At 43.3% G+C, this 26,684-nt stretch overlaps 1 protein-coding gene across 4 annotated transcripts in view; it reads left to right on the forward strand.

The window, feature by feature from the left end:
* The window catches only part of GAREM1 (GRB2 associated regulator of MAPK1 subtype 1), a 223,044-nt gene extending 196,564 nt beyond the window's left edge, over positions 1–26,480 (forward strand). For 3 of the 4 annotated variants that reach the window (XM_043443677.1, XM_043443679.1, XM_043443680.1), the window contains 2 exons: positions 19,754–19,920; positions 21,280–26,480. In XM_043443677.1, coding sequence (XP_043299612.1) covers positions 19,754–19,920; positions 21,280–22,165 — 1,053 coding nt within the window. In that variant the 3' untranslated portion in view covers positions 22,166–26,480. The remainder of the gene's footprint in view (positions 1–19,753; positions 19,921–21,279) is intronic. The other variant, XM_043443678.1, reaches the window with a different exon arrangement.
* Positions 26,481–26,684: the final 204 nt, after the last annotated feature.

Raw genomic sequence — 26,684 nt, forward strand, 5'->3', positions numbered from 1 at the left:
TTGTAATGGAAAAAGATCATATAGGATAGGAGAAAGGGCCTCTGTTTTGACCATGTTCTTTGATTGACGGGCACTCTGAACCTTCTTGCCTCACTTTTTTTATCATGGATTTCATTATATCTGAAGGGAAAAAGTGCTCGAGTCATCAGATATAATTCTGTTCATTTATTTGATAGTATCTATGGCAGTGGTTTCCTTTTTTTCTATCTCTAGCAGAATCCTTCTTTTTTAAAGGAAAACTTATATGAACCACAATAAATAGAAGAATTACAGTCAAAACCCATCAGATCGGAGGGCTGGGGTTCTCCCCATAGTCCTGTCCACTCTGCTCCCACCAGGTGGCCTCATGGCACCCCTCTGGCATGAACGGGCTGTGTAAATCTTTGCTTCAAACCATGGAGTTACTGGGTCCCATGCTACACATGCTGGAAGAATCACCATCAGTAACCCCAGAAATAATGATTTTGGACTCCAGTAGCTTCCCCTTTTGTAGGGAAGGTAACAAATGAAAAGAGAGGACGACTATGGAGGTTAAAATGTGGGAGGTATACACAGGTCATGTAGAGGAGAGTTCAGAGAAGAAAAATTTCTGATTGGGCAGGAGAAGCCTTCATAGGGATCACGGGATTTCAGATGAGCTGAGGGTGTACACGTGAATCAGAATCCCTTCCTGATCAAGGGGAAGATCCCCTGGAGAAGGAAATGGCAACCCACTCCAGTACTCTTGCCTGGAAAATTCCGTGGACAGGGGGCCCTGGAAGGCTACAGACCATGGGGTCTCAAGAGTCGGACTTGACTAGCACGCACATACTAAGGCAGAAGCCCAGAGATCCCTGTACCCGGAAGAGGGTGTGGAATATTTGGGGGAATTCTTGGTGGAGTCAGAGTCCTTGGTTCTTTTATTCATGTCGGATGGTATTCCTCAAAACAGGTCAGAGGTAAGGGGAGGTAAGTAAGAGGTAAAGTACTCTGAGCAAGTACTTCAGGAAGTTACAGGACTGTCTCAGCCTAGCTGTATATTTGATGTTGCTTGAAGCTTAGAGTCCTTCTCTTCAACGGGAACGTGATCACATGAACTTTTCCTGTAGAACTCTGCTCCCACCTGGCACATAATGGGAGTCCTGTTTGTTGACTAACTGGTTGACTCATCCAGTATGGTCACACCCAGTTATTTATGTAACCAAGTCTTGAGGTAGGAAACTGGCGATGCTTGTTTTCACTGTGGCTAATGGAAGATGAGTAAGAGCATAAATATTAAGAGGCCCTATCTTGACCTTGGTCCTAAAAGAAAAATGTCGAGTTAAATTTGAAACTGAAAGCAAATCTCACAGCAGAATGAAAGGTTTGGGACTCCAGTCTAAGCTGTAATTTCTTACGACATAAGAGAACCTTCTTAGAGCATATTCAGTGTTTATATAGAATGCTCCAATCATAAAGACGTTTTATAAACACCAGAAATTACTTTATTTTCCTTTTTTAAGAATCATGCATTTCGAATGAAGTCATATATTTTATTGGTTCTGTGGCCATGAAACAGGTTTTCCAGTTTTAGGATGTGCGTGGGATCCAGAGAATGTCATGACTGTTAGATGTGGCTTCAACTTGTAGTTTTTAAAAGAGAACTTTAATGGGGCATAAATTCAAGTGCTCCCACAGAATTAAATAAAACTCCTTTGGATAGTGACAGTGGGGTGTGTCCAGAGAGAGAGATGGGCCACGTGTCTCACAGCTATCCTTCTAATAACTAAAGATGGTAATAAGCTTTCCCGTGAGGCCATTTTCAAGTAAGGCGTTATCTGGGAAAGTGACAAATCCCATCAGGTCTTCAGGAACAGAAGATACTGGAGTAGCAGAACAGAGTCAAAGAAGGCATATCCTCCTTATAAAAAGAAACAAAGCTGGCAACTGGTGAGTGACCTCTTGGCAACAGTCCAGTGGCCTGGTCTTACTAAGATCTACAGGGACAGTGGCTCCCTGCAGGGAGTGTCAGCCTTGCCGTTTCTTTTTCTTCACCACCTGCTTCAGGGGCCTTTGTTGTTGTTTAGTCACTAAGCACGTCCAACTCTTTTGACCCCATGGACTATAGCCCACCAGGCTTCTCGGTCCATGGAATTCCCCAGGCAAAAATACTGGAGTGTGTTGCCATTTCCTTCTCCAGGAAATTTTCCCAACCCAAGTCTCTTGCATTGCAGGTAGACTTTTTACCAATGGAGCCCCCAGGGAAGCCCCCTGAGTTACAGCAAATATCTGCACTATTTCTCCACATTTTGATGGTCTTTGTTTCTGTAAAAAAATTCTGAAAAAAATTTTCTCCTTCAACAGTAACACTTGCTGTGTTTCCAACAGTGAGCTGCAGTTCCATCATCATCCAAGTTAATTTTTTGACCATTTTCCTGCCCATATTCTGGAATGGGAAACTAGGCTGTGGGGCCAAACAGAAAATCCTCAGTGGAGGGGTAATCAGTTTAACCCTGTTAATGTACTTTGTACTTGATGTGGCTACTTAGAATTATGCTCTAGTCCAGCAGTTCCCAACCTTTTTGATACCAGGGACTGGATTTCATGGAGGACAATTTTTCCACAGACCAGGGTTAGTCAGGGGGTGGTTTCTGTTTCACTCACCGCTCCCCTCCTGTACAGCCCGATTCCTGCTCTGGCCTGTATCTTTGTAATGATCATCAAATACAAAGGTTTTTCTCTTTAAGTGGTCCATGGCCTGTGGGTTAGAGACCCCTGTATCTTTGTAATGATTGTTGAATACAAAGGTTTTCTTCTTTAAGCACAAAAACCTGCTGCTTCTCTTTCCCAGGAATAAAAATCTTTTCCCCTCCCTAACTGGAACATCCAAGGGAGGAGTAAAGAGCTCCTGGTTCCAGGCACAGAAGAGATGCGGCCACTTCTGTGCTTTAAAATTGCTGCAGACAAGCCCAAGCTGGGGACTTGCCCAGCTTGCTGAGGGCTGACATTCTCATTTCTTAAAATTGTGCCTGCTTAGCTGCTGGTGTTAAGTCACTTCGTCGTGTCTGACTCTGTGCGACCCCATAGACGGCAGCCCACCAGGCTCCCCTGTACCTGGGATTCTCCAGGTAAGAACACTGGAGTGGGTTGCCATTTCCTTCTCCAATGCATAAAAGTGAAAAGGGAAAGAGAAGTCGCTCAGTCGTGTCCGACTCTTAGCGACCCCATGGATTGCAGCCTGCCAGGCTCCTCCATCCATGGGATTTTCGAGGCAAGAGTACTGGAGTGGGGTGCCATTGCCTTCTCTGTAAAACTGTGCCAAGTGCCCTCAAATCAGAATGACCTGACAGTTCCACTTAAGTGGGTTATCCTTAGTTGTTTCCTATGTTCTAAACACATCCTCTTATTTCATGACATTGTGGCCCTCATTCCATAATTTTAATTTTCTGGCTGTTGGCTGATAATGTCTAATATATTTACCCAGATACACTCTATAAGTGACAGTCTTCAAGAGCTGTCTTTTTTTAAACCTCTTTGGAAGATGCCATTTTGGAGAGCAGTGATGAGAAAGCTTGACACTGCTTGAAATTCAAGAAATAGAATGTTTGACTTTCAGACTATTCTGGTTTATGTGATGAATCACAAATCAGTATCAGAACTACAGGATCACAACTTGTCTATAGCTACCTGTGCAATAGTATCAAACCTGAGGACCCCAGAACCCAGGGATTAATTAATATCCTCTTCCTGTCTTTAGTAATAGGGGGGAAAAAAATGCATTCACTCTTGGTTGGATGTTAACATTACAGTGATTCCTAAGATTCATGAAAGGAATATCCTAAAAGGAGCTCTAGGTTATAAACCACTTGTTTAAAGCAAGTTTTACTGCAGTATGGATGGAGAATTTGTTAACCTTTGGAATGGCCCCCTTGACATTTGAGAAGCAGGATGTGGGGATTGAGTCATAAGATGGATTGGTAGCATACATCCACAGTTATAAGATTTTCATTCATTTTAAATAAAGTTCCTGTAATGGAGCACACTGTGTTACTGATGCGTGAGGAAAATAAGACAGAAAGGATGAATTTAATCCAGATTCCACACTGGACTGAGTTCAGTAGGTGCTTAAAAAGACTGACTGGCTACACAGAGGTGATTTGGAGCATCTGAATCTGTTTCAGACAGGCTGAGCACCTGATGAGAAGGTGGAAGGAGACCCCAACGACCCTGAGTCTTCATTTCCCCTCTCAGAGGAATTTCACCAGAAGCAGAGAGGAGTGATCTGCCACACTATGTGATAGATAGATAGAGGCACAGAGCATCGCATCTAAGAGCACACGTGGCTTTTCATCCTCCCCCTGCCCCTTAGCAGTTTCATAGCTTGGGAAAAATATTTCACTTCTTGAGTCAGTTCCTGCAAGACTTAATAATAACATCTTCCTTGCATTATTGTATTGTGCAAAGTACTTGGCAGTATTCCCTGGCACGTGGTAAGCATTAAGTAAGTAGTAGCAATACCTCGATAGGAGATGGATTCTTTTTTTAGGGTCAGCTAGAAAATAAGTTTCTGGAGGTTATTTCCTCTGTCCTTCCTTACCTAAGGTATAAAGGCTCCCCAGAGAGTCATGGAAACTGATGGGGACAAGGACATCTACCTCCACAGCCAGGCCAGCAGAGACTCCTGGCACCTGGACAGGGGACAGTCATACCTGCCTTCCCAAAGTGCCTGTGAGTTTCATTTTCCTAGTTTTTTAAGATATCCCAGGAACCTTACTGGGTTTAAAAGTAACAAAACCTTCTTTTCATCTGAGTTTTAAAATGTCTACTTGATAAGCTATATGTTACAGTTAACTAGCTGTGGAGCCAAAATTGTAATCGTCGTAAACCAAGAACTACAGAAATGTTCGGCCACCTATGGACCCCAATAATATGTAATCCTTTCATGGGAGACCTGGGGACTTTGTAGAACTAGAGAGTATCTATAAAAACGCCACACGTGGTTCCAAGGCTACAGATGCACAGCAAGAAACTCAAATTCCTAGGAAAACCTCTCTAGAAATACTAAAGCTGAGAAGTTGCCTTGGCTGATTCCATTAGGCATGGGTAGGGCTAGGTCACGGTGCTGCCAGATGTCACAGCAGGATGTGGCCACCCTACAGAATGAGTGCCCTACACAGCTGCCTAAACTAAGGGTGATCATAAAATACATTGTTTGAAAGCTGAGAGAAGGGGTTTTCAGGAGTTGAGCTGGAAGAATCGATTCTACTCTACTGCCAGCAACACTGAGCAAAGAGGCAACAGGCATGCATGCTAAAAACAGCCCTTGCACCAAAAATATCAACCCTACACAGGTTACACAAGGATGTTCCCACATACAAATAGCCCTCCACGCCCATGGTAGATAATTATTTCTCCTAAATTCATAGAGTAAGAGAAATATAAGTAAAAATGAAGAAACAGAGGAAACACTCCCAATTAAAAGATCAGTAGAATTCCCCCTGAAAGAACCAACAGTGAAACTCTTCAGTCTCATAGACACCAAGTTAAAAGGAGATCGTGAAAATACTGAAGAAATTAAGAAGAGTTATCAATTGGAATTCAGATTACGGTAAAGCTATAAAGCTTTAAAGAGGAGTGAAAAAAAATTAGAAAACTCATTTGCTGAGGTGAAACCTCAGCTAAAGGCAATGAATAGTAGATTGCATAATGAAGAATGAATAAATATTCTGGAATACAGAATAATGGAAATCGCCCACTCAGAAGAAGCCAAATGAAAAATTTTAAATGAAAGCAAAGTAAGAAACCTATGGGAAAATATAAAGCATGCCAATCTATGTATAATAGAGATCCCAAAAGGAGGAAAAAGAGAAAGGGGGATTGAAATTTTATTTGGAGAAATTATGGAAAAATTTATTTGGAGAAAGTTTGAGAAAACTTCTCAAACCTAAAGAAGGAACAGATATCCAGGTATAGGAGGCATAAAGGGTCCCAAATAAGATGAACCCAAACAGACCTACACCAAGATATAATAGAAATGGCAAAAGTTAAAAAGAGGATTCTGAATAGGCAGTAACAGAGAAACAAAGATTTAATTACAAGGGAACCCCCATTAGTTTATCAGCCGATTTCTCTACAGAAACATTTGCAGGCCAGAGGAGATAGCAACATGAGGGAAATACGCAACCTAGGATACTCTACCCTGTAAAATTATCATTTAGAAGACAAAGAATTTCTCAGCAGAACAAAAACTAAAAGAATATAGCAATACTAAATCTATCCTAAAAGATATAATGAATGGTCTTCTCTAAATAGAAAAGAGGCAAGAATATATAGGAAAGAGGAAATCACAATTGGAAAAGTAAATCACTTAAATAAGCCAGTACACAGATTTTTTTAAAGATCAGAAAGTTTTTGTGAAAGCAATGACAACCACAATGAATAGCAAAAGGATAAACATGAAGATGTTAAAGAGGACATCAAAATCATAAAATGTGGGGGGAGGAGAGAAATAAAATGTAAATATTTTTAGAATGTGTTTGAGGTATATGACTACCAGTCTAAAGCAAGTTGATGTAGGAAGGGGTTAAACTACTTGAAAAACAAGATAACAACAAATGGAAACATTCAGTAGATTTACAAAAACCCAAAAGGAGAGAACACAAGCGTAATGTAAAGGGAAATCATAAACTACAAAAAGAAAAAAAAAAATACAAATATCAACTGGAAAATAAGGTTTTAAGTGGCAATAGATACATATCTATCAATAATTATTTTAAATGTCACTGGATTAAATGCTGCAATTAGAAGACAAGGGAGGGCTTCTCTGGTGGTCCAGTGGTTGGGAATCCACCTTTCAATGCAAAGGACATTGGTTTGATGCCTGGTCTAGGAGGATCCCACAACTACTGAGCCCATGCACTGCAACTACTGAAACCCATGCGCCTGGAGCCTGTGCTCTGCAACAAGAGAAACCACTGCAATGAGTAGCCGGCACACAACAACTAGAGAAAGCCTGTGTGCAGCAACCAAGACGCCAAAAAGAAAGATGACTATGGATGGCAGCAAGGGAGTGATAGACTGGAGTAAAATATATGAAACAAGAGCCTACAAATGTTCCTTACAAGAGACCCACTTTAAGGCCAAGGACACACATATACTGAAGATGAGGGGGTGGAATAAGATATCTTATGCAAATGGAAATGAAAATGGGGATCACATTATTCGTATCAGACCAAATAGATTTTAAAACAAAGGCCATAAAGAAAGTTAAAGGACACTATATAATGATAAAGCAATCAGTACAAGAAGAGTATATTACACTTATCAAAATATTTGCACCCAATGTAGGAGCATCCAAATACATAGACAAATACCAAAGGACATAAAGGGAGAAACTGATGGGAATACAATAACAGGAGACTTTAACACCCACTCAATCAATAGATCTTCTAAACAGAAAATCAGTAAGGCAGCATAGATCCTAAAGGATACAACAGTTAGATTTAATTGATATTTCAGGACGTTATTTCCAAAAAGACACTACACATTCTTTTTTAGTATAGTATACAGGGAACACTTTCTAGGATCGACCACATACTAGGCCACAAAACAAGCCTCAATAAACTAAAAGAGTATAGAAATTATTTCTGATCATAATATCTAAGCCTTTTCTCAGACCATAACAGCATGAAACTAGAAATCAACTACAGAAAAATAAGAAAATTGATTACATGGAATCAACATGCTACTAAAAACCAGTGAGTCAACAACAAAATCAAACAGGAAATCAAAAAATACCTTGAGATAAATGACAATAAAAGCAAAACCAAACAAAATCTATGGGATACAGCAAAAGCAGTTCTTAGAATAAAATTCATAGTGGTACATGCCTTTCTCAAAACATAAGAAAAATTTCAAACAACCTAACCTACCACCTAAAGGAATTAGAAAAAGAGCAAACAAAACCTAAAGTGAGCAGAAGGAAGGGAGGGAATAATAAAGATCAGAGAGGAAATAAAGATTTTTTTTTTATAAATAGAAAAAAGATCAACAAAACAAAGAGTTGCTTCATTGAGGAATAAACAAACTTGACAAACCTCTGGCCAGGCTCGCCAAGAAGAAAGGAGCAAGGACCCAAATATACAAAATAAGAAATGAAGAAGGAGAAATAACCAATACCAAAAAAATTCTAAGAAACCATAAGAGAATACTGTGAACAATTATATGCCAATAAATTCAACAATCTAGAAGAAATGGACACGTTTCTAGAAATAGGCAGCCCACCAACACTGGATCAAAAAGAAATAGATAATTGGAACAGACCAGTCACCAGAAGTGAAATGACATCTGTAATTTAAAAACTCCCTATAAACAAAAGTCCAGGACCAGATGATTTCACATGTGAATTCTACCAAACATACAGAGGAGAACTCATGCTGATCCTTCTCAAACTCCCCCAGAAGACTGAAGTGGAAAGCACCCTCCTAAAGACATTCTATGAAGCCACCATCACTCTGATACCAAAGCCAGACAAAGACAGTACCAGAAAAGAAAATTACATGCCATTATCTCTGGTGAATATATATGCAAAAATTCTCAACAAAATATTAGCAAACCCTGAATCCAACAACACAAGAAAAGATCATAACACCACAACCAAGTTGGATTCATCCCGGGGTCACAAGGATGGTTCAATGTATGCAAATTAATCAGTATTATATACCACATAACAAAAGACAAAAACCACATGATGACTCAATAGATGCACAAAAAGCATTTAATAAAATTCAGCATCCATTCACAATAAAAACTCTTACCAAAGTGAGTATAGAGGGAAGATACTTTTCAATATGATAAAAGTTATTTATCACAATCCCACATCCAATATAATACTCAACTATGAAAAGCTGAAAGCCTTCCCACTAAATCCTGGAATAGGACAAGGATGCAAACTGTATTCAAGATAGTATTGGAAGTCCTAGCTACAGCAGTCAAACAGGAAAAAGAAATAAAAGATACCCAAATTGGAAAAGAAGAGGTAAAATTGTCGTTATATGCAGATGATATGATACTATATATAGAAAACCCTAAAGACTCCACACAAAAACTACTAGATTGATACATGAATTCAGCAAAGTAGCAGGATACAAGATGAATATTAGGAAATCTGTTGCATTTCTTTACACTTAACAATGAACTATTAGAAAGGGAATGTAAAAAAAAAAATCCCTTTTAATTGCATCAAAAAAATAAATAAATAAAATACTTAGCAGTAAACGTGACCAAGGGAGTGAAAGACCTATATGCTGAGAACTGTAAAACATTAATAAAGGACACTGAAGATGATTCAAAGAAACAGAAGGATACTCCCATGCTCTTGGATTGGAAGAATTAATGTTGTTAAAATGGCCATACTACCCAAAGCAATCTACCCATGTCATGAGTATCCCTATGAAATACTCATGACATTTTCCACAGAACTAGAACAAATAATCCTATTGGAATCACAGAAGGCCCAGAATTGCCAAAGTAAACCTGAGGAAAAAGAACATAGCTGAAGGCATAATGCTCCCAGACTTCAGGCAATACAGAAAAGCTTGTTGTTGTATAGTTATGGAGTTGTATCCAACTCTTTTGTGACTCCATGGACTGTAGCCCATCAGGCTCCCCTGTCCATGGAATTTTCCAGGAAAAGAATACTGAAGTGGGTTGCCATTTTCTTCTCCAGGGAATCTTCCTGACCCAGGGATCAAACCCACATTTCTTGCATTGGCAGGCAAATTCTTTACCACTGAGCCACCTGGGAAGTCCATACAAAGCTACAGTAATTAAAACAGTATGGTACTGGCACAAAAACTGACATATGGATCAATGGGACAGAATAGAGAGAGCCCAGAGATTAAATCCAGAAAACCTACCGAGAGCCCAGAGATTTAAATCCACAAAACCTACCGTCAGTCTCCAACAGAAGAGGCAAAAACATACAGTGGAAAAAAGACAATCTCTTCAACAAATTGTGCTGAGAAAGTCAACAGCCACATGTAAATCAATGAAGTTAGAACACATCCTCACACCTTACACAAAAATAAACTCAAGATGACTTCAAGACTTAAATATAAAACATGGCACCATAAAACTAAGAGAAGAGAACATAGGCAAAATATTCTCTGACATAAATCATACCAATGTTTCCTGAGGTCAGTCTCCCAAGACAATAGAAATAAAAACAGAAATAAACAAGTGGAACCTAATCAAACTTACAAGCTTTTGTACAATAAGAGAAACCATAAGATGAAAAGATAACCTACAGACTTGGAGAAAATACTGCAAACAATGCAACTGAGAGGGGCTTAACTTTCTAAATATACAAACAGCTCATATAACTTATGAACAGAAAAGCAAATAACCCAATTTAAAAATGGGCTGAAAAACTAAGCAGACTTTCTCCAAAGAAGACACAGATGGCCAACAGGCATATGAAAATGTGCTCAATATCATTAATTATTACAGAGATGCAAATCAAAACTACAGTGAGGTGTCAGTTTATACCAGTCAGAATGACCGTCATTTAAAAATCGGCCAATCACAAATGCTGGAGAGGGTGTGGTAAAAGGGGACCCTCCTACACTGTAGGTGGAAATGTAAATTGGTGCAGCCCCTATAGAGAACAGTATGGCGGTTCCTTCAACAATTAAAAATAGTTATTGCATGATCAATCCCACTCCTGGACATATATCCAGACAAGCTATAATTAAAAAAGATACATTCTCCCCAGTGTTCATAGCAGCAACATCTACAATGACCAACTCACAGACACAACCTAAATGTTAATCATCAGATGAATGGATAAACAAGATGTGGTACATATGTATAATGGAGTTCTACTCAGTCATAAAAAAAAGAAATAATGCCATTTGTAGCAACACAGATGGACCTAGATATGATCATACTAAGTCAGAAAGAGAAAAACAAATAATGCATACCATTATATGTGGAATCTAAACTATGACACAAATGAACTTATCTACAAAATAGGAGCAGACTCACAGGAACAGACTTGTGTTTACCAAGGGGGAGGGCGGGGTGGGGAGGGATGGATTAGAAGTTTGGGATTAGCAGATGCAAACTATTATATACAGAATAAACAACAAGGTCTACTGTATAGCACAGGGAACTATATTCAATATCCTGTGATAAACCATAATGGAAAAGAGTATGTACACATATGTATAACTGAATCACTTTTCAGCACAGAAGAAATTAACACAACATTGGAAATCAACTATACTTCAACAAAATAAATTTGAAAAAAAATAATTGCTCCTACTCTGAATTTTTATTTTGTCTTTGGGCTTTCTCCTTCCGTTGAATATTAATATTAGAGAAGGCAAGTGGGGAGGGATAAATCAGGAGCTTGGAAATAACATACATACACTACTATATATAAAAGATACAGTATATCCATAATCCAATAAAAAAGTTAGGTGATATAAATTAAGCTAAAAAAAAAATTTAGGAAGGCACTAAAGGGAAGTTTTTCTTAAGTAAACCTGACATATTCATAGTCAAATTTAGATATTAAACAGGTTCATCTGGAAATGACTATTTACTTTTCAAAATAATTGCTCTACAAAAGGATTCACTCAGGATTCCACTAATTAACAAGGTCTCCTAAGGCATCTGACATTTAATTCATTTTAATTACAACCTTTGAGGAGTACTCGGTAAGCAAGGCATACCTGCGTTTCGCATTTGTTAGTTGAAATAACGACTGAATTATTACTGTGTTCTAGTAATTTTGAAACTAATTGCCTTCAGTTTTATGTAAGTTATTTGTTTTTAAATGAAACCTTCTTGGCCAAGAAATTGTTTTCTCCGGTGTCTACTGAAAGTCTCGATGATTAGAATGTTAATAAAGTCACTTTTTAGTCTCTGGGCTAGCCCTTGTTTCAAATCTGCACTCTTGGGTTTACCATTCGCACAAAATCACATTAATAGGAAGGTTATATCCTATTTCAGTGTATCTATCATGCATTATACTCCTTGCTCAGAGAAGGGCTTTATTCTCTGCCCCAATGGCATCATCTTTCTTCGGAGTCCAGGGAAGCACCCTGGAATTTAAACAAGTATTCTTTTCAGAGCTGCGGGCCCTTCTGGTTTCCCAGCAGCGGCCTCCTGTGCCCTCGGCCTTGACTCCTTTGCCCCAGGCCTGGAGGTTGGAGGCCATGGCAGACCCATGCCTGCCTTTGGTCCTTATCGTCCACATGCACAATGACGAAAAAGAAATGCATGCATCTGAGAATCGGGATTTCGACTGTAAATCATATCTACCCTTGCGTAATTCATCAAAGAGACGTTCATTGATGGCCACATTGTCATTCTAAAACTTGAATTTCTGTTTGGCCTAGAATACCCCTGATGGGTATGTGACAGGGTTGTGAACTCTTTGTATAAAAGCCTCTTTATAAGTCAGATTTCTTAAGGCTGTAATGATTGTGTTATCTGGGAGAGGGAGTGTGGGAAGAAATGTAAAATACAGGGCAGAGGGCATGCAGTCAAGGCAAAGTTACAAAGTTCAGGGAAGCTTGGTTACAAAACTCCTTTCTTCGGAACACTGACATGATCCCCGAGTCAGCTTTTTAAGAGAAGAAAACTCACAGTGAAGGTGAGTCCAGTTTTAGATCAAGCTCACCTAGTGTCTGTTTTCAGAATTATTGTCAGCATAAAAGCAATGATCCTGGGTCTGCCTAAGGATGGCTGCAGCCCTGGTGACCAAGCTGTGGTCTTTGAGCACCAAGGTTTTCATCCACAGGCATGGGATGCCGGATTTTAGACTGTAGACAAGGACTCACGGAGTCTTATTGTCAGTTGCTTTCAGATCCACTGCTTGTATTCGAAATTGAGTAATTGCTGCTATGGGCTTCCCAGGTGGCTCAGTTGTAAAGAATCCACCTGCCAATACAGGAGACCCGGATTCGATCCCTGGGTTGGGAAGATCCCCTGGAGAAGGAAATGGCAACCCACTCCAGTATTCTTGCCTGGAAAATCCCATGGACAGAGGAGCCTGTCAGGCTACAGTCAATGGGTTGCAAGAGTTGGACATGACTTAGCGACTAAACAACAGTCGCTGCTATGAAATTTTTTCCCCCAGAAAAAGTTCATCAAGGAACATGTCGTTGTAAGTATTCCATTTTCCTAGGCTGTCTCATTGGTCCAGTTGGTGAATGAATGGGGTGTGAAAGTGTCATTTCTTTCATAAGCCAAGTAGAGTGTTCTGAGAACCTAAGACTTTCCAAGAAGCATCATCAGACTAAAAAAGCCCCCATTCCTTTGCTGAGTAGCTTCATAGGCACGCTGTGTGTCTTTTGTTTGTTGTGTTGTTTTAGTCCCTAGATAGTGTCAGAAAGAGAATGTCACAGAAGAAAGTATTTTGTGTGTATAAGATACTCCAGTTGTATGTAATGTTTGAATTTTTGTCTGCTAAACATTGACATTTACCCGTTTCCAACCATGCTATAACACGCTTTGTATTTGTAACACATTCTCATGCATTGTCTTTAACATGTGACTATTTAGGGAGAAGACCTTGTTTTCCATTTTTCATAAATTATTGGTCCTTCAGATAGGGCTCAGTTCCCCCCACCAGCTAAACAGACTTTCATCTATGAGGAGTGAGGAGGAGATAGGATCCTTTAAATGTCTATTCCAGGAGTCAGGAAACCAAGTTACACTTTCTGGAGAGTATTCTGAAAATAAAGAGTCCCACTCTGTGATGCATGAGATTCTGACCACAGGTTGGAATTGGGCTTTGATCTTGTCAACCACCTTCACATAGCTACATAAAGCTTTCCGAAGTCACTTATTCTACCGGGTGTGGCCATCTTTGCTCTGCTTGTGTGCTAAGTTGCTTGGGTCGTGTCCAACTCTTTGCGACCCTATGTACCACAACCCGCCAGGTTCCTCTGTCCATGGGATTCTCCAGGCAAGAAGATTGGAGTGCATTGCTGTACCCTCTTCCAGGCGATCTTCCTGACCCAGCGATCAAACCTGCATCTCTTACCTGCAGTGGCAGGCAGGTTCTTTACCACTAGCGCCACCTGGGACGCTCTTAGATAATAAGCTGCCATTATTTTTCTGGTTTAACGTGGCCAGTACTGGCCCGGGGAAAGCAGAGCACTGTGGGGAAGTGTGTTCTGTCTGTCCCTGGAGTCAATGTACACTCGACCTCCAGGTCACGTGCGTGCATGTACCCACTCAGGCACATTTTCAAGTTTCTTCCAAGAAAAAAGCCGCGCCTCCTTCAGTCCAGTATCCCTGCCTAATGGCTCCTCCCCTTCCTTCTTGGAAGGACTGGTCTGTCCTCACTAACTCCTCCCTGGCCTCCTGTTCCGGCTTTGACTCCCCTGGAATCTGCTTCTGGTCTTCTCACTCAACTGAAGCTTCATGTGCTAAGATCCTCAGTGACCTGCTAACTGTCACACATCTTCCTGAGCTGTCCTCCCACCGTCCGCTTCTGTGATGCCAGCAGGGCCTGTTCCCTGCCGTGAGCAGTGAGATGCGGGCCCTGTGTTTCTCCGCCTTGGTCTCCTCCTCTGCCGCCTCTTAGCGGTCCAGCCCTCTTCTCGTCTTCAGATTCTATCAATAGAACACTGAGCTCAAACTCTCTTCGACCCTGAACTCCTTGGTTTCTCCCAGCGCCCGTTCTTCTTCCCAAGTGTCTGTCTGAATCAACAGCACCAGGATTTGTCTCGCCTTCTGAGCCCCCAGACCAAATCATCATTCTGGGGGTGCTTTCCTGCCTCTCTCCTACACTCACGACTCCTTCCGCCTCCAGCCTTCCTCAGCTTAATTTCCTATGAGTTTGTCCTTCTCCTGCCTCTTGAATCATCCATGATCCTCCCACGGATCTGCGTTCCACCTTCTGCTGTTAGGGAACCTGTTTCTATCTGTGTCGTGTGCTGGCCTCCATCACCCCCCTCCCAGCTAATTCCCGGGGCGCCTCGTTCCTGTCAGCCCTACTCCACACCCTCTCAGTGAGCCTGTGTGGGCACTCCTCACGGAACTGAGCAAGTCAGTCGTAAGTGGGATTCATGTTGTTTGTAGGGAAAAGGGAAGTGATGCATGTTCTTCAGACTTGCAGGGGCAGCGGGGTAGATGGTCCCCGCGGTCTGGCCATTCGTTAGTCCCCGGACGGACCCCTCCCACAGCTTCCTTCAAACCCCACTAGGGAACTGTGTGCATTCCAGGCAGTCACTTGGCAATGCCTCGCTGAACAGATGCCTCATAGACTAGAGAGAAGTGAGGTTCTAGAAAGGGCGGAGCTCGCTATTCATCCTCTCAATAAATCAGCTCTCTGATTAGCCCTGGGTCGGCAGTCTGCACCTTGAACACTGGGGAGAAGTATCTTACTCCGGGCAGCAGTATCTTATCTCTGATAAGACTGGATCATTGAACATTGCTGTAGAAAAGGGACAAGACCTGTAAAGGGGCAAGGATGAGAAGATTGTGCAGGGTTGGGGTGGGGGGTTCTGCTGGAAAGAAAGGCTTTAGACCAGAGAACTGCTGGTAAAGCCAGGCTCTGGGTTTGGGTGGGAGCTTGCTCGCCCTGAATTCGTGCTGTGGATTGACCCCATCATAACCAGATGCCAGGAGCTTGGCTGTAAGCACTCAAGCTGCTCATCACCAGAGATCACTCACCAGGAGGCAAAAGTCACCCATAACCTGTGATAGATAATGATACCTGCCTCAGACTCAATGCCATCTCCTTGCTTAGCTCCAGCCTTAGGGGGTTTATTCTTGGTCATCCAAATACCTCTCCCCTCCTCTCCACCCCCATGCTTCCCTAATGAAGCCACAACATTTCCCAGTTCAGAAATAACTGTCATTTTCACCAATACCACGTCCAGGTTAGTGGTGGCAGAGTTGATGGTGGTCACTGAGACCAAGTCTGCTACACACCTTTTTTCCCCTAAATTGATACCAATATGAAATCACACACACAAAAATTAACTTGTAGCCCAGATGACTTATCAATAAGTTTCCACATAAAAATATAAAAGGCATTCTTATGGTATACGTTTAAAAATAAAATGCCTTGTGTTTGTCGGGTGACATCCAGTAACCTCTGCCTGGCATTCTAGGTGACATATTTGGGCCAGGGGTGACAAGTCCCCAAACTCTGTCATCCACAGAGCAGTAAGAACAATGACCACAGACCCTAGCATGTCCACTTTCCGGCTCCTTGAATATACATGGAGAGTGAGTAAATATAAACAGCATCTGTGCAGAGTTCAGAAGCAGCGACGCGTGCTGATGGCGTGTGTGACGGTCCCAAACGGCACCTGTAAAGGTCAGGGCTGGGCCTTAGGCAGTGACAAGGGCGGGGGTGTGGGGGGCAGTTGGAACTAAAGCAGAGACAGACAGGAAAAGTACAAGGAATAAGTTTAGGTGATACGGAACCTTCCCCACTGGAGGGACCTGTCACACAGCGGAGAGCAGGGGAAATACTAGAAAGATGGCATCAGATGGGAGGAAATCACTAGAAAGACTGCTGCAGGCCTCGGTGGGAGGCAGGAGAAGCGGGACTTTGTCCATAGTCAGAGGGGCCACAGGAGATGGGAAGTAACATGATGAAAGCCACATGCTGAGACTTTTAGAAGGAATGTGCTGAAAATGTAGCACTTCAGCATGAAACGGAATATGAGGGAAAACTGGAAATAGGGTGATTGGCCCTCGGGTCTTGTAAATTACCTTTGATTGTCAGATGAAATACATTTCAAGCCACAGCTACTTTTCTCTTGGATACAAATGTCCCGTGATGAATTAAATCCAAAGGAAAGTAGAATGATTTCTGTTGAAAGGATGTAAGAGTTAGGAAGTAAGATGGCACCATAAACCCTGTGATGTGTAACCTCGGAACCCCAAAGCATATATAATTTTTCCCATAAAATACACTGCTGTCCAACTTCCTTCAAGCACCCACATCTGCAGCCACAAGTTGAAAGTAACACGTGGAGACGCATCTGTCTGCACAGCTGTGAGCAGGGCTCACCCACCACGGCTGCCCTGCCACACCTGCTGGGCAAGGCACGAATTTGTGCCTCCACCCTGTACGGCTCAGTTCTCATCCAGGACAGGGTCCCTCTGAAGTCAGGTGTTGTTTTATTTTTAACTACCTTTGTCTCCTAAATGGGTTTCAGATAAGCCTAGCTCTTGAAGTCATGTGATTACACCCAAACTGCCTTCTCAACCCACTCCAGTATTCTTGCCCGGAGAATCCCATGGACAGAGGAGCCTGGCAAGCTGTAGTCCACAGGGTCACAAAGAGTCAGACACGACTGAAGTGACTTAATGACACTGCCTTCTCGTCACAAGGGAAGAGCTCTTTTTCCTGGCCTCATGTTAGTATCTCCTCACTGATAGATCCCAAGAGTGAGCAGCTCTATCATTCATTCACACACATACACACACACACACCCCTTTGTTCTTGAATTCCTTTCAAGAGTCATGTGGCCATCTCAGGAGCTTTCCATATTTCAAGTGCTGTTTGGGGTTTAGCTGGAAAGGCTCTCAGTCAGCCAAGCTTACCTCACCAGGCCCTGTCACCTACAAACACCTCTTTTTATTAATAGTACTCTTTCCACCCCCAACCTATGGGGAAGCTCTTAGGACTGACTACCCAGTTAGGCAAGGAGGAGGCAGAAGAAGCTGTCAGGGACCTTGAGTGCCTGGGGTTATGAGAGAAGAGAGGGCTTCCCAGAGGTCAAATTCAACTACACGTGGCTGCTTTTCTGTGTTCCAAGACCTAGATCAGCCAGTGATCCTATGGCAGAAACCAACACAATATTGTAAAGTCATATCCTTCCATTAAAAATAAATACATTTTTTAAATGAGATTGTAATTGACATCTTAGCATATCATCATTGACATCTAGGTCAGCGATCCCTAATTAAGTGTATTTAACGACTAATTCCAAAATTTAGAAGTTTCTAAATCAGATTCAGCCTTAACCCTCATACTTCTCTCTAATCCCCTATTGAAAAGTGACTATTTTTAAAATCGAAAAATTGACAAGACTCCTTATCCTCTCACGTTTTCCATGATTCTTGTCACTCTCGCATAAACAGAACCAGGCACATCTATAGAAGTTACACCCATCCACCCTAGACTCTAAAGACATTCCTTAAGAAAGAAAAGAAACACAGTTGGCTCCTTTGCAGTTTGCTAGCAAAACGGAAACACTGTTTTACTTCTTTTGTAATTAGTCCATGCTTCCAAAAGTCAGGGAGGGGAGCAGACAGCCAGAGCTTTGCAGTGTCCTGGTTGCGTCTCAGCTTCTGCAGAAGACCCCAAAGTGGGGCAAGAGCCCCCTGGGCCAGCTTACAGGCCTCTCTCCTCCCTATCCAAACCTCATTTCCTCCACCACCACCTTCTTAAGAAAAGCTCAAAAGGGGAAAGCCTGCAGCTGGTGAAGAAAATCCGCTGCTCTGAATATTTTGTTTCAGCCTAAAGAGCCTCTGAGATGAAAACTTGTTATCTGGTGGGTCCTCTGTGTGGGAGCGGACCCAGGGAGAAATGCCAAAGGATGAGACCTAATGGCTTCCATTTCGCTTAGAGTTGAGATTTGCCGGGTCACCCGGGGTCACATAACTGTTCTTAATGGCTGGTTTTCTACTGCAAGTGAATCAGGCCTTGGAAGCCAGTTCGAGGCCGGGTGCAGCGTAGGTGGTAGACAATGTGATGTAACGGGAGCACATCTCATTTAGTCTTCAGCAAACTCCCAACCAAAAGGTAATGGGAGCTGTTATTTCATTGTCTTCATTACCCCAGGGCCCCTGAGATGGAGGAATCGAGGCAAGGGTGGGGGAAAGAAAGGTGGAAACACAGCCTAAAAGCAGGCAAAGCCTTTTTTTTTTTTTTTTTGAGTCAGAATTGGCTCAGTTTTTCCCTATGGAGTTAAGGCTAGAGTAGCTGAATCAGGTATAAACTGCCCCCTGCTGTCTGACAGAGAGAAGTACGTAAAATATCTGCTTCATTATAAAGAACCATGTTCTCAAGGCCGACTGTGAATCTCAGACAAGCCGGGTGAAGGCAGGCTGCTGCTGGCACGGGTCACCTGCCTCCTCTCTGGTGGGAAGATGAAGGAGGGCGGGAGAGGCAGAGTCAGCTCGTACACACAGTACTATTTTGGGGATTTGGAGAGCTGCCTCATTCCACCATCTGCCGCCTTGTTTCTCAGTATATATGGTCTCTGGTCCAGCCCGGCTTGCATCACCCGGGGAGCTTGTTAGAAAAATGCAGAGCCTCAGGCCCCACCCTTGGCTACTGAGTCAGAATCTGCAAGAAACAAGATCCCCAGGGGATTGAGGTGCACATTTACCCGTGAGAAGCCGTGGAGAAGCTTTTCCATTAGACAAGGAATGGATCCAAACCTCTGCCCCTAAGGTTTGGATCAAGTCGAATTCAGCTTGAACAGTGAAGAAACACCACTCCCCAGGAGAATGGCATCCTCTAGTAAGCTTGTGATCTCTCTACACCCTTACTTTCTTCCTGCTCCTCTTTTCTGCGTCCCCACGGATCACCAGCGCCCTCGCTGGGCTGTCCTTCCCCGCTCCTTGCTACATTTCAGCAGCATTTGCCAAACTGGTTTCTTGCAAAATCGCCCCACGTCTGGCAGCCCCCTGTCAGCTCCGGTCTCCCCTCCGCTCCGTCCATCGCAGCTGGTGTCGCGTCAGAGCAGCCTCGGGCCCCTCCGGGTCGCGTGTCGCTAACCCCGCGTGTTCTCTTCTGCGCCAGGTCCGGGAAGAGTGCCGGCTCCTGAACGCGCCGCCGGTCCCGCCCCGCAGCGCAAAGCCTCAGTCCACCAGCCCCTCGGTCCCTCCTCGCACAGCCAAGCCGGCGCGGCCGCAGACTCGCTCGCCCAGCCCCACCTTGTCCTACTATTCTTCAGGGCTGCACGACATGTAAGTCCTATGCCAGCGCCCGCTTCCCCCACGGGCCCCTCAGCAGCCAAGGCCCCCGGTCCTTGCAGACAGTGTCAGGGAGCCGGCCCCTCTCCGCGCTGATAGGAAAGGTAGTTTTTTCTCTTTTTATTTTTGCTGGAGGAGCATCGACCCTATTGGTTCTGAGCTCGGATGGAGGAGCCAGTGGTATAAGCAGACTGCAGAGTCTGCGGGGTTCAGTGATAAGCCTAGCCAATGCTGCTCTCCACTCTGACTTCAGCCCAGCAGACAGCAACTGCCAGGGAGACGCGGAATCACAGGGGTGCTGCCTCCACTGAATGTCCACCCAGAGCCGGGGTCCCTTCCTGACCATCCCTGTCAGACCGTCTTCCATTTCCATCCTCCCGGTGCCCTGAGCAAATGCTTCTGCAGTGTGGCTCATTCCATGGTTGGCACAGGCTGAGAACTTTTTTTTTTTTTTTTTTAGAAATCTTTCATTATATTACATTATATCTATCTCTATGTAACTTTCAACTGTTTCTTGTGTCTAGAGAAACAAATTTGGGTCTACCCACTTCTCTTGGTCAGGCTGTGAAACCGTGAGGTCAGCCGTGAATGTACCTCTTCTCTTCTCCCAAAGAGGCGGACTCAGTTCCACCCACTGCCCACCCCACCCCACCTCGGTCACCCACCTCTGAGCACACTCGGGTTTTATGGTTGTTCTGAAGATAGCGCCCCAGAGCTGCAGGGATCACATGTGCTCCTGGCAGGTTACAGCAGCTATCCTTGGCAGGTGTTTTTCGTTCTCTGGACATTTAAATCTTTGTGCTGGTGTTAACTGCGCAGAAACCAAGGCAAGCGTAAGCACTGTATTTGAAACCTTTCTTTCAGCCTCGCACTCCTGGATGGATAGGTCATCGGTGGTGGTGATGTAGTCCTGTTCTTGGAGCACAAGACACCCACTAACTCTTCCCTCACGCCCCCCCACCCCCTTGCCCACTGCAGATATCACTGATCAATCAGACCCTATTGATGATAAGCCCAAACAGCACTAAAGATTTTTCTCATCACAAAGATCCAGGCACTCACTAACAAGTGATTTTCTTGTAGTTAAAAATCTATTTGCCATCTCTGCTGTAGCTTATTAAATCAGTATCTTCATATCCATAGCTACTGATGTATCTTAGTAATTTAAAGATTCTTTAAAATTTTTTTTGTTTTAAAGTGAGGTTAAGTAGATACTTTATTGAATTCATGATAAGAAATATTTGCTTCCTAACGTTTTTCTACTCAGAAGTGACATCGATGGGCTAAAGCTAGGCTGGATGTTGCGCTGTCACTTTCTCACTCACCCCTCTCTCTGTGTGTTTGGCTTTTAAGCAGCGTCACTAAAAGTGAGACGAGTCCCTCCGAGAGCGCTCCCGTGTCCTGCTACCCGTGTAACCGAGTGAAGGCGGAGTCCGTGGACCCCAAGTCCCCGTGCGGCAGCCCGACTTCTGAAGCTCTGTCCTCCAGGCTCTCGTGGCCAAACCATTACTCGGGAGCGTCGGAGACCCACACCAGGAGCGACTTCCTGCTGGATCCGAGCCGCAGCTACAGTTACCCCCGGCAGAAGACACCGGGCACGCCCAAGAGAAACTGCCCGGCCGCCTTCGAGCTGGACGGCCGCGAGCTGGCCGCCAGCCCGCCCGGGCCGGGCCCCGCGGAGCCCGCGGGCTGTCCCAAGTCGGCCAGCTACTGCCTGGAGCGCTCGGGCGACAGGAGCCTGGTGGGCGGGCCGGCCAAGCAGAGCAGCTCCTGCCCGGCCTTGCCCCCCAGGGCCCCGAGGCCGCTGGAAGAGAAAGCGGCCCCGGACACCCTGCCTCTGCCCCTGCAAATCGACGGTGCTGAGGAAGCCCCCAAGTCCGGGTCGCCGGACCTGTCCGAGGACGCCTACTTCGTGCAGAAGGGCGCGCAGGACCTCCTCTCCGCGCCCTACCCCTTCTCGTCGCCAATCCACCTGCAGCTGGCCCCCCGCTCCTGCGGCGACGGGTCCCCGTGGCAGCCGCCCGCCGACCTGTCGGGACTCTCGGTCGAAGAGGTGTCCAAGTCCCTGAGGTTCATCGGGCTGTCAGAGGACGTCATCGTGTTCTTCGTGACCGAGAAGATCGACGGCAATCTGCTCGTTCAGCTCACGGAGGAAATCCTCTCGGAGGATTTCAAACTGAGCAAACTGCAGGTGAAGAAAATCCTGCAGTTCATTAACGGCTGGAGACCCAAAATATAGCCAAATAAGCCCAGCTGGCAAGGAGCAAAACTGAGAACCGTGTTGTGCTAGATGGGACTGGCTGGGACACGGTTTCATGGATTTCTTTTTTTTTTTTTTTGCACTAAAAACCTTCGCTGTAAATAGGGATAAGAGAAAAACTCTTACTATGCAGATTACGATTTTTGAATGGTGAACAGGCTATTTTGTACATCAATAAAAATGCTGTACAGAACACTTAGAGGTGTGCCTTGTACGTCACTCAACACTCAACAGCTGCTAAAAGACAAAAGGCATGTTCAGAGAAATACTTCTTACCCAAGTAGGTTTATGCAAGAAGGTCTGATATTTATTTACAAAATAGCCAAAGCTGAGAAACAAACATAAGAAATCTTTAACACACACACACACACACACACACACACACTTTTGAACAATCCCCTCCTCTGGGAGAATCGACTTCAGACAGTTAACTCTAGTCTATGCTCTGTTATTTGGACTGATCAGTGCTAATCGTTTTCCTCTTGTGCCTGAAAATGTTAGTGATGTGAAATGACACTGCAATGTTATGTGCTTGATGGGAATCTTTTTATCAAGAGGCGTTTTATCAAGTCTTGTGCTGGTAGAGGGTCTAAGACGTCCTTAGAAATAATAAATCATGACCACAACAATTTACCTGTAGCTGCTAATTTTATTGAGCAGAGAAAAGATACCCAGACTATATATGTGTATGTATATTTATCTAGACATGATACAAATGTATGTTTTCAACATCCATATGAGTCTGATCTTTTAGGTAACATCTGTTCACTTTGAGATATCCACTGAAAGTTTGAGGCCATTAACTAAGTCAACTCTTGGGTAGAGTGGACAGAATAATGTCAAAGATTCTTAGAACCCTGTCCCTCAAAGCTCAGTCTTACCAGGCTCCAGCATGGAAAACTTGGAACAAACCAGTACAGAGTCTGTATTGAAGAGTTAAGTTGAATTTTAAACCTGTTATAGGCTGGGTTTTGCATAGAATACTCCCATGCCCATTCATGTCTGGGGAACTGATCATTTCTACTGAGTGATAATTCTCGGGTTTGAGGGTCTTCTTCTCCTGGTACCTGGTGATGAGGGGTCTGGAGAGCAGTTTTCAGAGCCATGTCTCATGTTCAACATGCTTTGTGCTTTAGGAGAGCTCAGAAGTCAGACACACCGCCCTCTGCTTTGATCTGTGCTATGTCTGTTGCATCATTTTTTAGAGCATCAGTAAGAGTTCTTGTCTAGTTCAGAAACCTCTTCTTTCCTCTCGTCCAAAGAAAATACATGATTTACCATACTTTCATTCCAACAGTTCCAGAACCCAGTCTGACAGTTTTTGCCAAACATGATTAACTATTCCAAAATACGATGGCATCAATATCGTTCTTGACTTTTTGAAGGAATATAAATCTTAGAAACATTTTCCTTCTCTGAACAGGTTATCATCCTCAGCCCTGCGATCCTGAAGTCTGTCCCCACATTCCAGATGGACAGACAGCCACCCAGGTGTCAGCGTGACAAGCAGGATTGGCTTGTATGTTATTATCTGCTCTTCCTGCTCATCAAAATGAGTCCACAAGTGGAAAGACAAAACCCACCAGTTCTAATTTTGCAGACCTTTTCAATATGGCTTCATTTCTTGACATGAAAAATATTTTTAATCCATCTCATTGTTTAGAATTGAGGTGAATTAGAACTGAGGTGAATTGATACATTGTCTCATTTTCCATCTTAAATCTTTTTTTTTAAATAAAGCCTTTTTCCCTTCACAGGTCTCTCAAAATGCAAATACTCTAGGTTAAAAGTACCCCATAAAAAGAATACCCTGTAAAACTTGTCAGACTGGCTCACCTCTTCATAAGTAACTGGCAAGTCTGTGTACAAGCTTCCAGTACTGCACTTAGATGGCATATAGCCGCTCTGACTTTTCCTGTTGGGAAACCATCCTTCAGTTCCAGGGGCAACCCCTTAGGTAAAGTTAACCTCTCAGAACCTTTCTTTAAAATAAAATCAGGAGGCTGTTGAATAGTAGCAAGTTTTCTCTGACAAAATCTTGTTTAACCCATTGGTGAATCCTTAGGCCCAGGCACCGTTCTCAATTCAGGAGGGAGGAATAGGTGGGTTTGAGTTTACTATGAAGGTTGCCCCACATGAACAACTGATTCTTTTTATCTTTTTTTTCCTTTAAAAAAAAAAAGTTGTTTTTTTTGTCTTGGCTTATGTACGTTGAGTTTGTATTGATGGCAACATAGAGACTCCGTGAGGGCAGGGACTATATGGCCTTTTAGTCACACACTCAAAATTCACTGAGCATCATTTGTGTGCTGGGCACCATGCTAGGATGACTTGACAGGTTGATATCAAGAACAGTTCCTGCCCTCTTGAAACTCATAATGTTTATATTTAAAACCACAGTTGTTGAGACTGAGTCTGTGTAAGAGAAACATGAAATCTCCTGAGCAGTTGGATATAGCGACAGTTAAGTGTGCTCTGTCTTTCAAAAAGCCACAGATGGAAAAAATGGCAGCCTCTATGAAAAGAGTATCAAAGAAACACGACAAGACCGTCAAAGCTTGGAAAGCGTTGGAGACACAAAACATCTCTGAGTCCCACTGGCTAGTATTCTTTTCTACTGACTGGAATTTTGTTTTAATTGGTAATAAGTATCTTTTGGCATGTCTGAAGCCACATGGCACCCTGACTAGACAAGGCCTGCATAGCCACAGAGAATCATGACAAGAAATGCAGAACAGGGGTAGGAAGGAGACAGCCCTTCCCTTCTTGAGCTGCGATTTTGCATTGAAAAGCAGTATAGAAAGACCCCCACACCCAGAATCGTTTCTAACCAACCAAGTCAGGACAGGACATCTCTGGCAGGTGCCTCACAGTCTGTGCACTGACCCCCAAGGCCTGGGAGAAAGTGTCCAAACAGGACTCCTATTTGGGGTCCTTAAATTCATGGCTAAAATCATCACAACCCCCATCAGAAAGGAAACTCAGCAATAAATCAAACCAAGCAGCGAAAATGTAAAATGTGGGTCCGACTCACATTGGGAGGGCGAACTCAAGCACTCACAGATCAGTTCCCTCTCAAGATCTCATAAACGCCTGCATGTTCTCTCTCTTTTAAGTCGAGCCGCTCAACTTTATGAACTGTGAAATTTACATTGAGACCCTTTCAACCCACATATGCCGTTCAAGTTTATGAAGTTGCAGCGAGCTGCCCATTCAACTAAACTGCAATGTTTATTCTTGTCTCATGTAGAAATAAAACAATCTTATGGGGAAATATTATGACTGTCCATTCCAACTGTTTTCAGACACATGGGTAAACACCCTCTGGCGACATTCCAGAACCAACTGTACATTGTCCACACGACTCCTCAAGCAGTTCAGGGAGTGGGTGTGGATGAATAGAGGGCCCATCACCTAACCAACACTCCGTGTCACACACAAGTCACTACTCCTCATGCCTAAAGAGCGTGAGGTTAACATTTTGAATAACAAACTGGAAAACCAGACAGTTCTCCAAAGACCCTAGTGAACTGTTCAAAGACATTTCAACTTCAGTGAAATGTGAAATCTGTTGTTGGACACACAAGACTTTTAGAAATTTACCACCACTATACCAATTCCCACTATTTTTCTCGTAATGGCACCAGACTGCTGGGGCAAGAAAAATAAAATAGCCAGGGGGCAAATAATGGAAAGTAGGACTTTTACACGGTGGGGCTGTGATAGTGCGAAATTCTGATGGCTACTTCTTAGCCAGTCACGTCGTTTAGTCTTCAGAACTTGGTATTTGAACATTTGTCTCCTTGTGAAAGCCAGAAACCAAGGGTAAACGTGATTTGTGTTGAAACTGTATACAAACATCTTCTGTAATTTTGCTGCTCTTAATTTTTAGGCTGTGAGTTTTGTAATGAGCTTATCGGATTATGAATTCCTTTTGTCTCCAATCTCATGTTGTAAGGCTCAGATCATTTCTTAAATATAAACATCTCCCATTCTCATATGAAGTTCCCTTTAAAATATCATTTCAGCTCAGCCTAAAAATTCAACTCCATCAAAAATGTGGGCGTTTTCCTTGACTTAAATGGAAATGGTTTATTCTTTTCAAAGGATTTTGTAACCATCTTTACAGTTTCTTGGCTTGGAACCTGGGGTTAACAGTTGCACTGTTTCCAGAGCATTATCTATGGGCCCGATGTGTACCTCAAGATAAACATGGTTATGTTGTGTCTAAAAAAAATTCATCATTGATTTCAGTGGTTCTGAAATGTCTATAAATAAAGAAATTTTAAAAGTTGCTCTTCTGGCATTGATTCCTTAGTGAGTTGGGCCCTAGTGCATGGCTTTCCAGACACTCTCTTCCCCATCCTCTTGAAGCAGAAGGGAACTCGTCTGAAGAGATTCTGAAGATTGCAAGTCCACTCCATATTGACAAGAGATTGAAGACTGGCTATCATATCATAAATGGAAGAAACCGCGAACCAGGTAACCCAATGGCGTG

This window comes from Cervus canadensis, chromosome 23 (genome assembly GCF_019320065.1).
Source record: "Cervus canadensis isolate Bull #8, Minnesota chromosome 23, ASM1932006v1, whole genome shotgun sequence".
In the NCBI taxonomy this organism is placed as follows: Eukaryota; Metazoa; Chordata; class Mammalia; order Artiodactyla; family Cervidae; genus Cervus; species Cervus canadensis.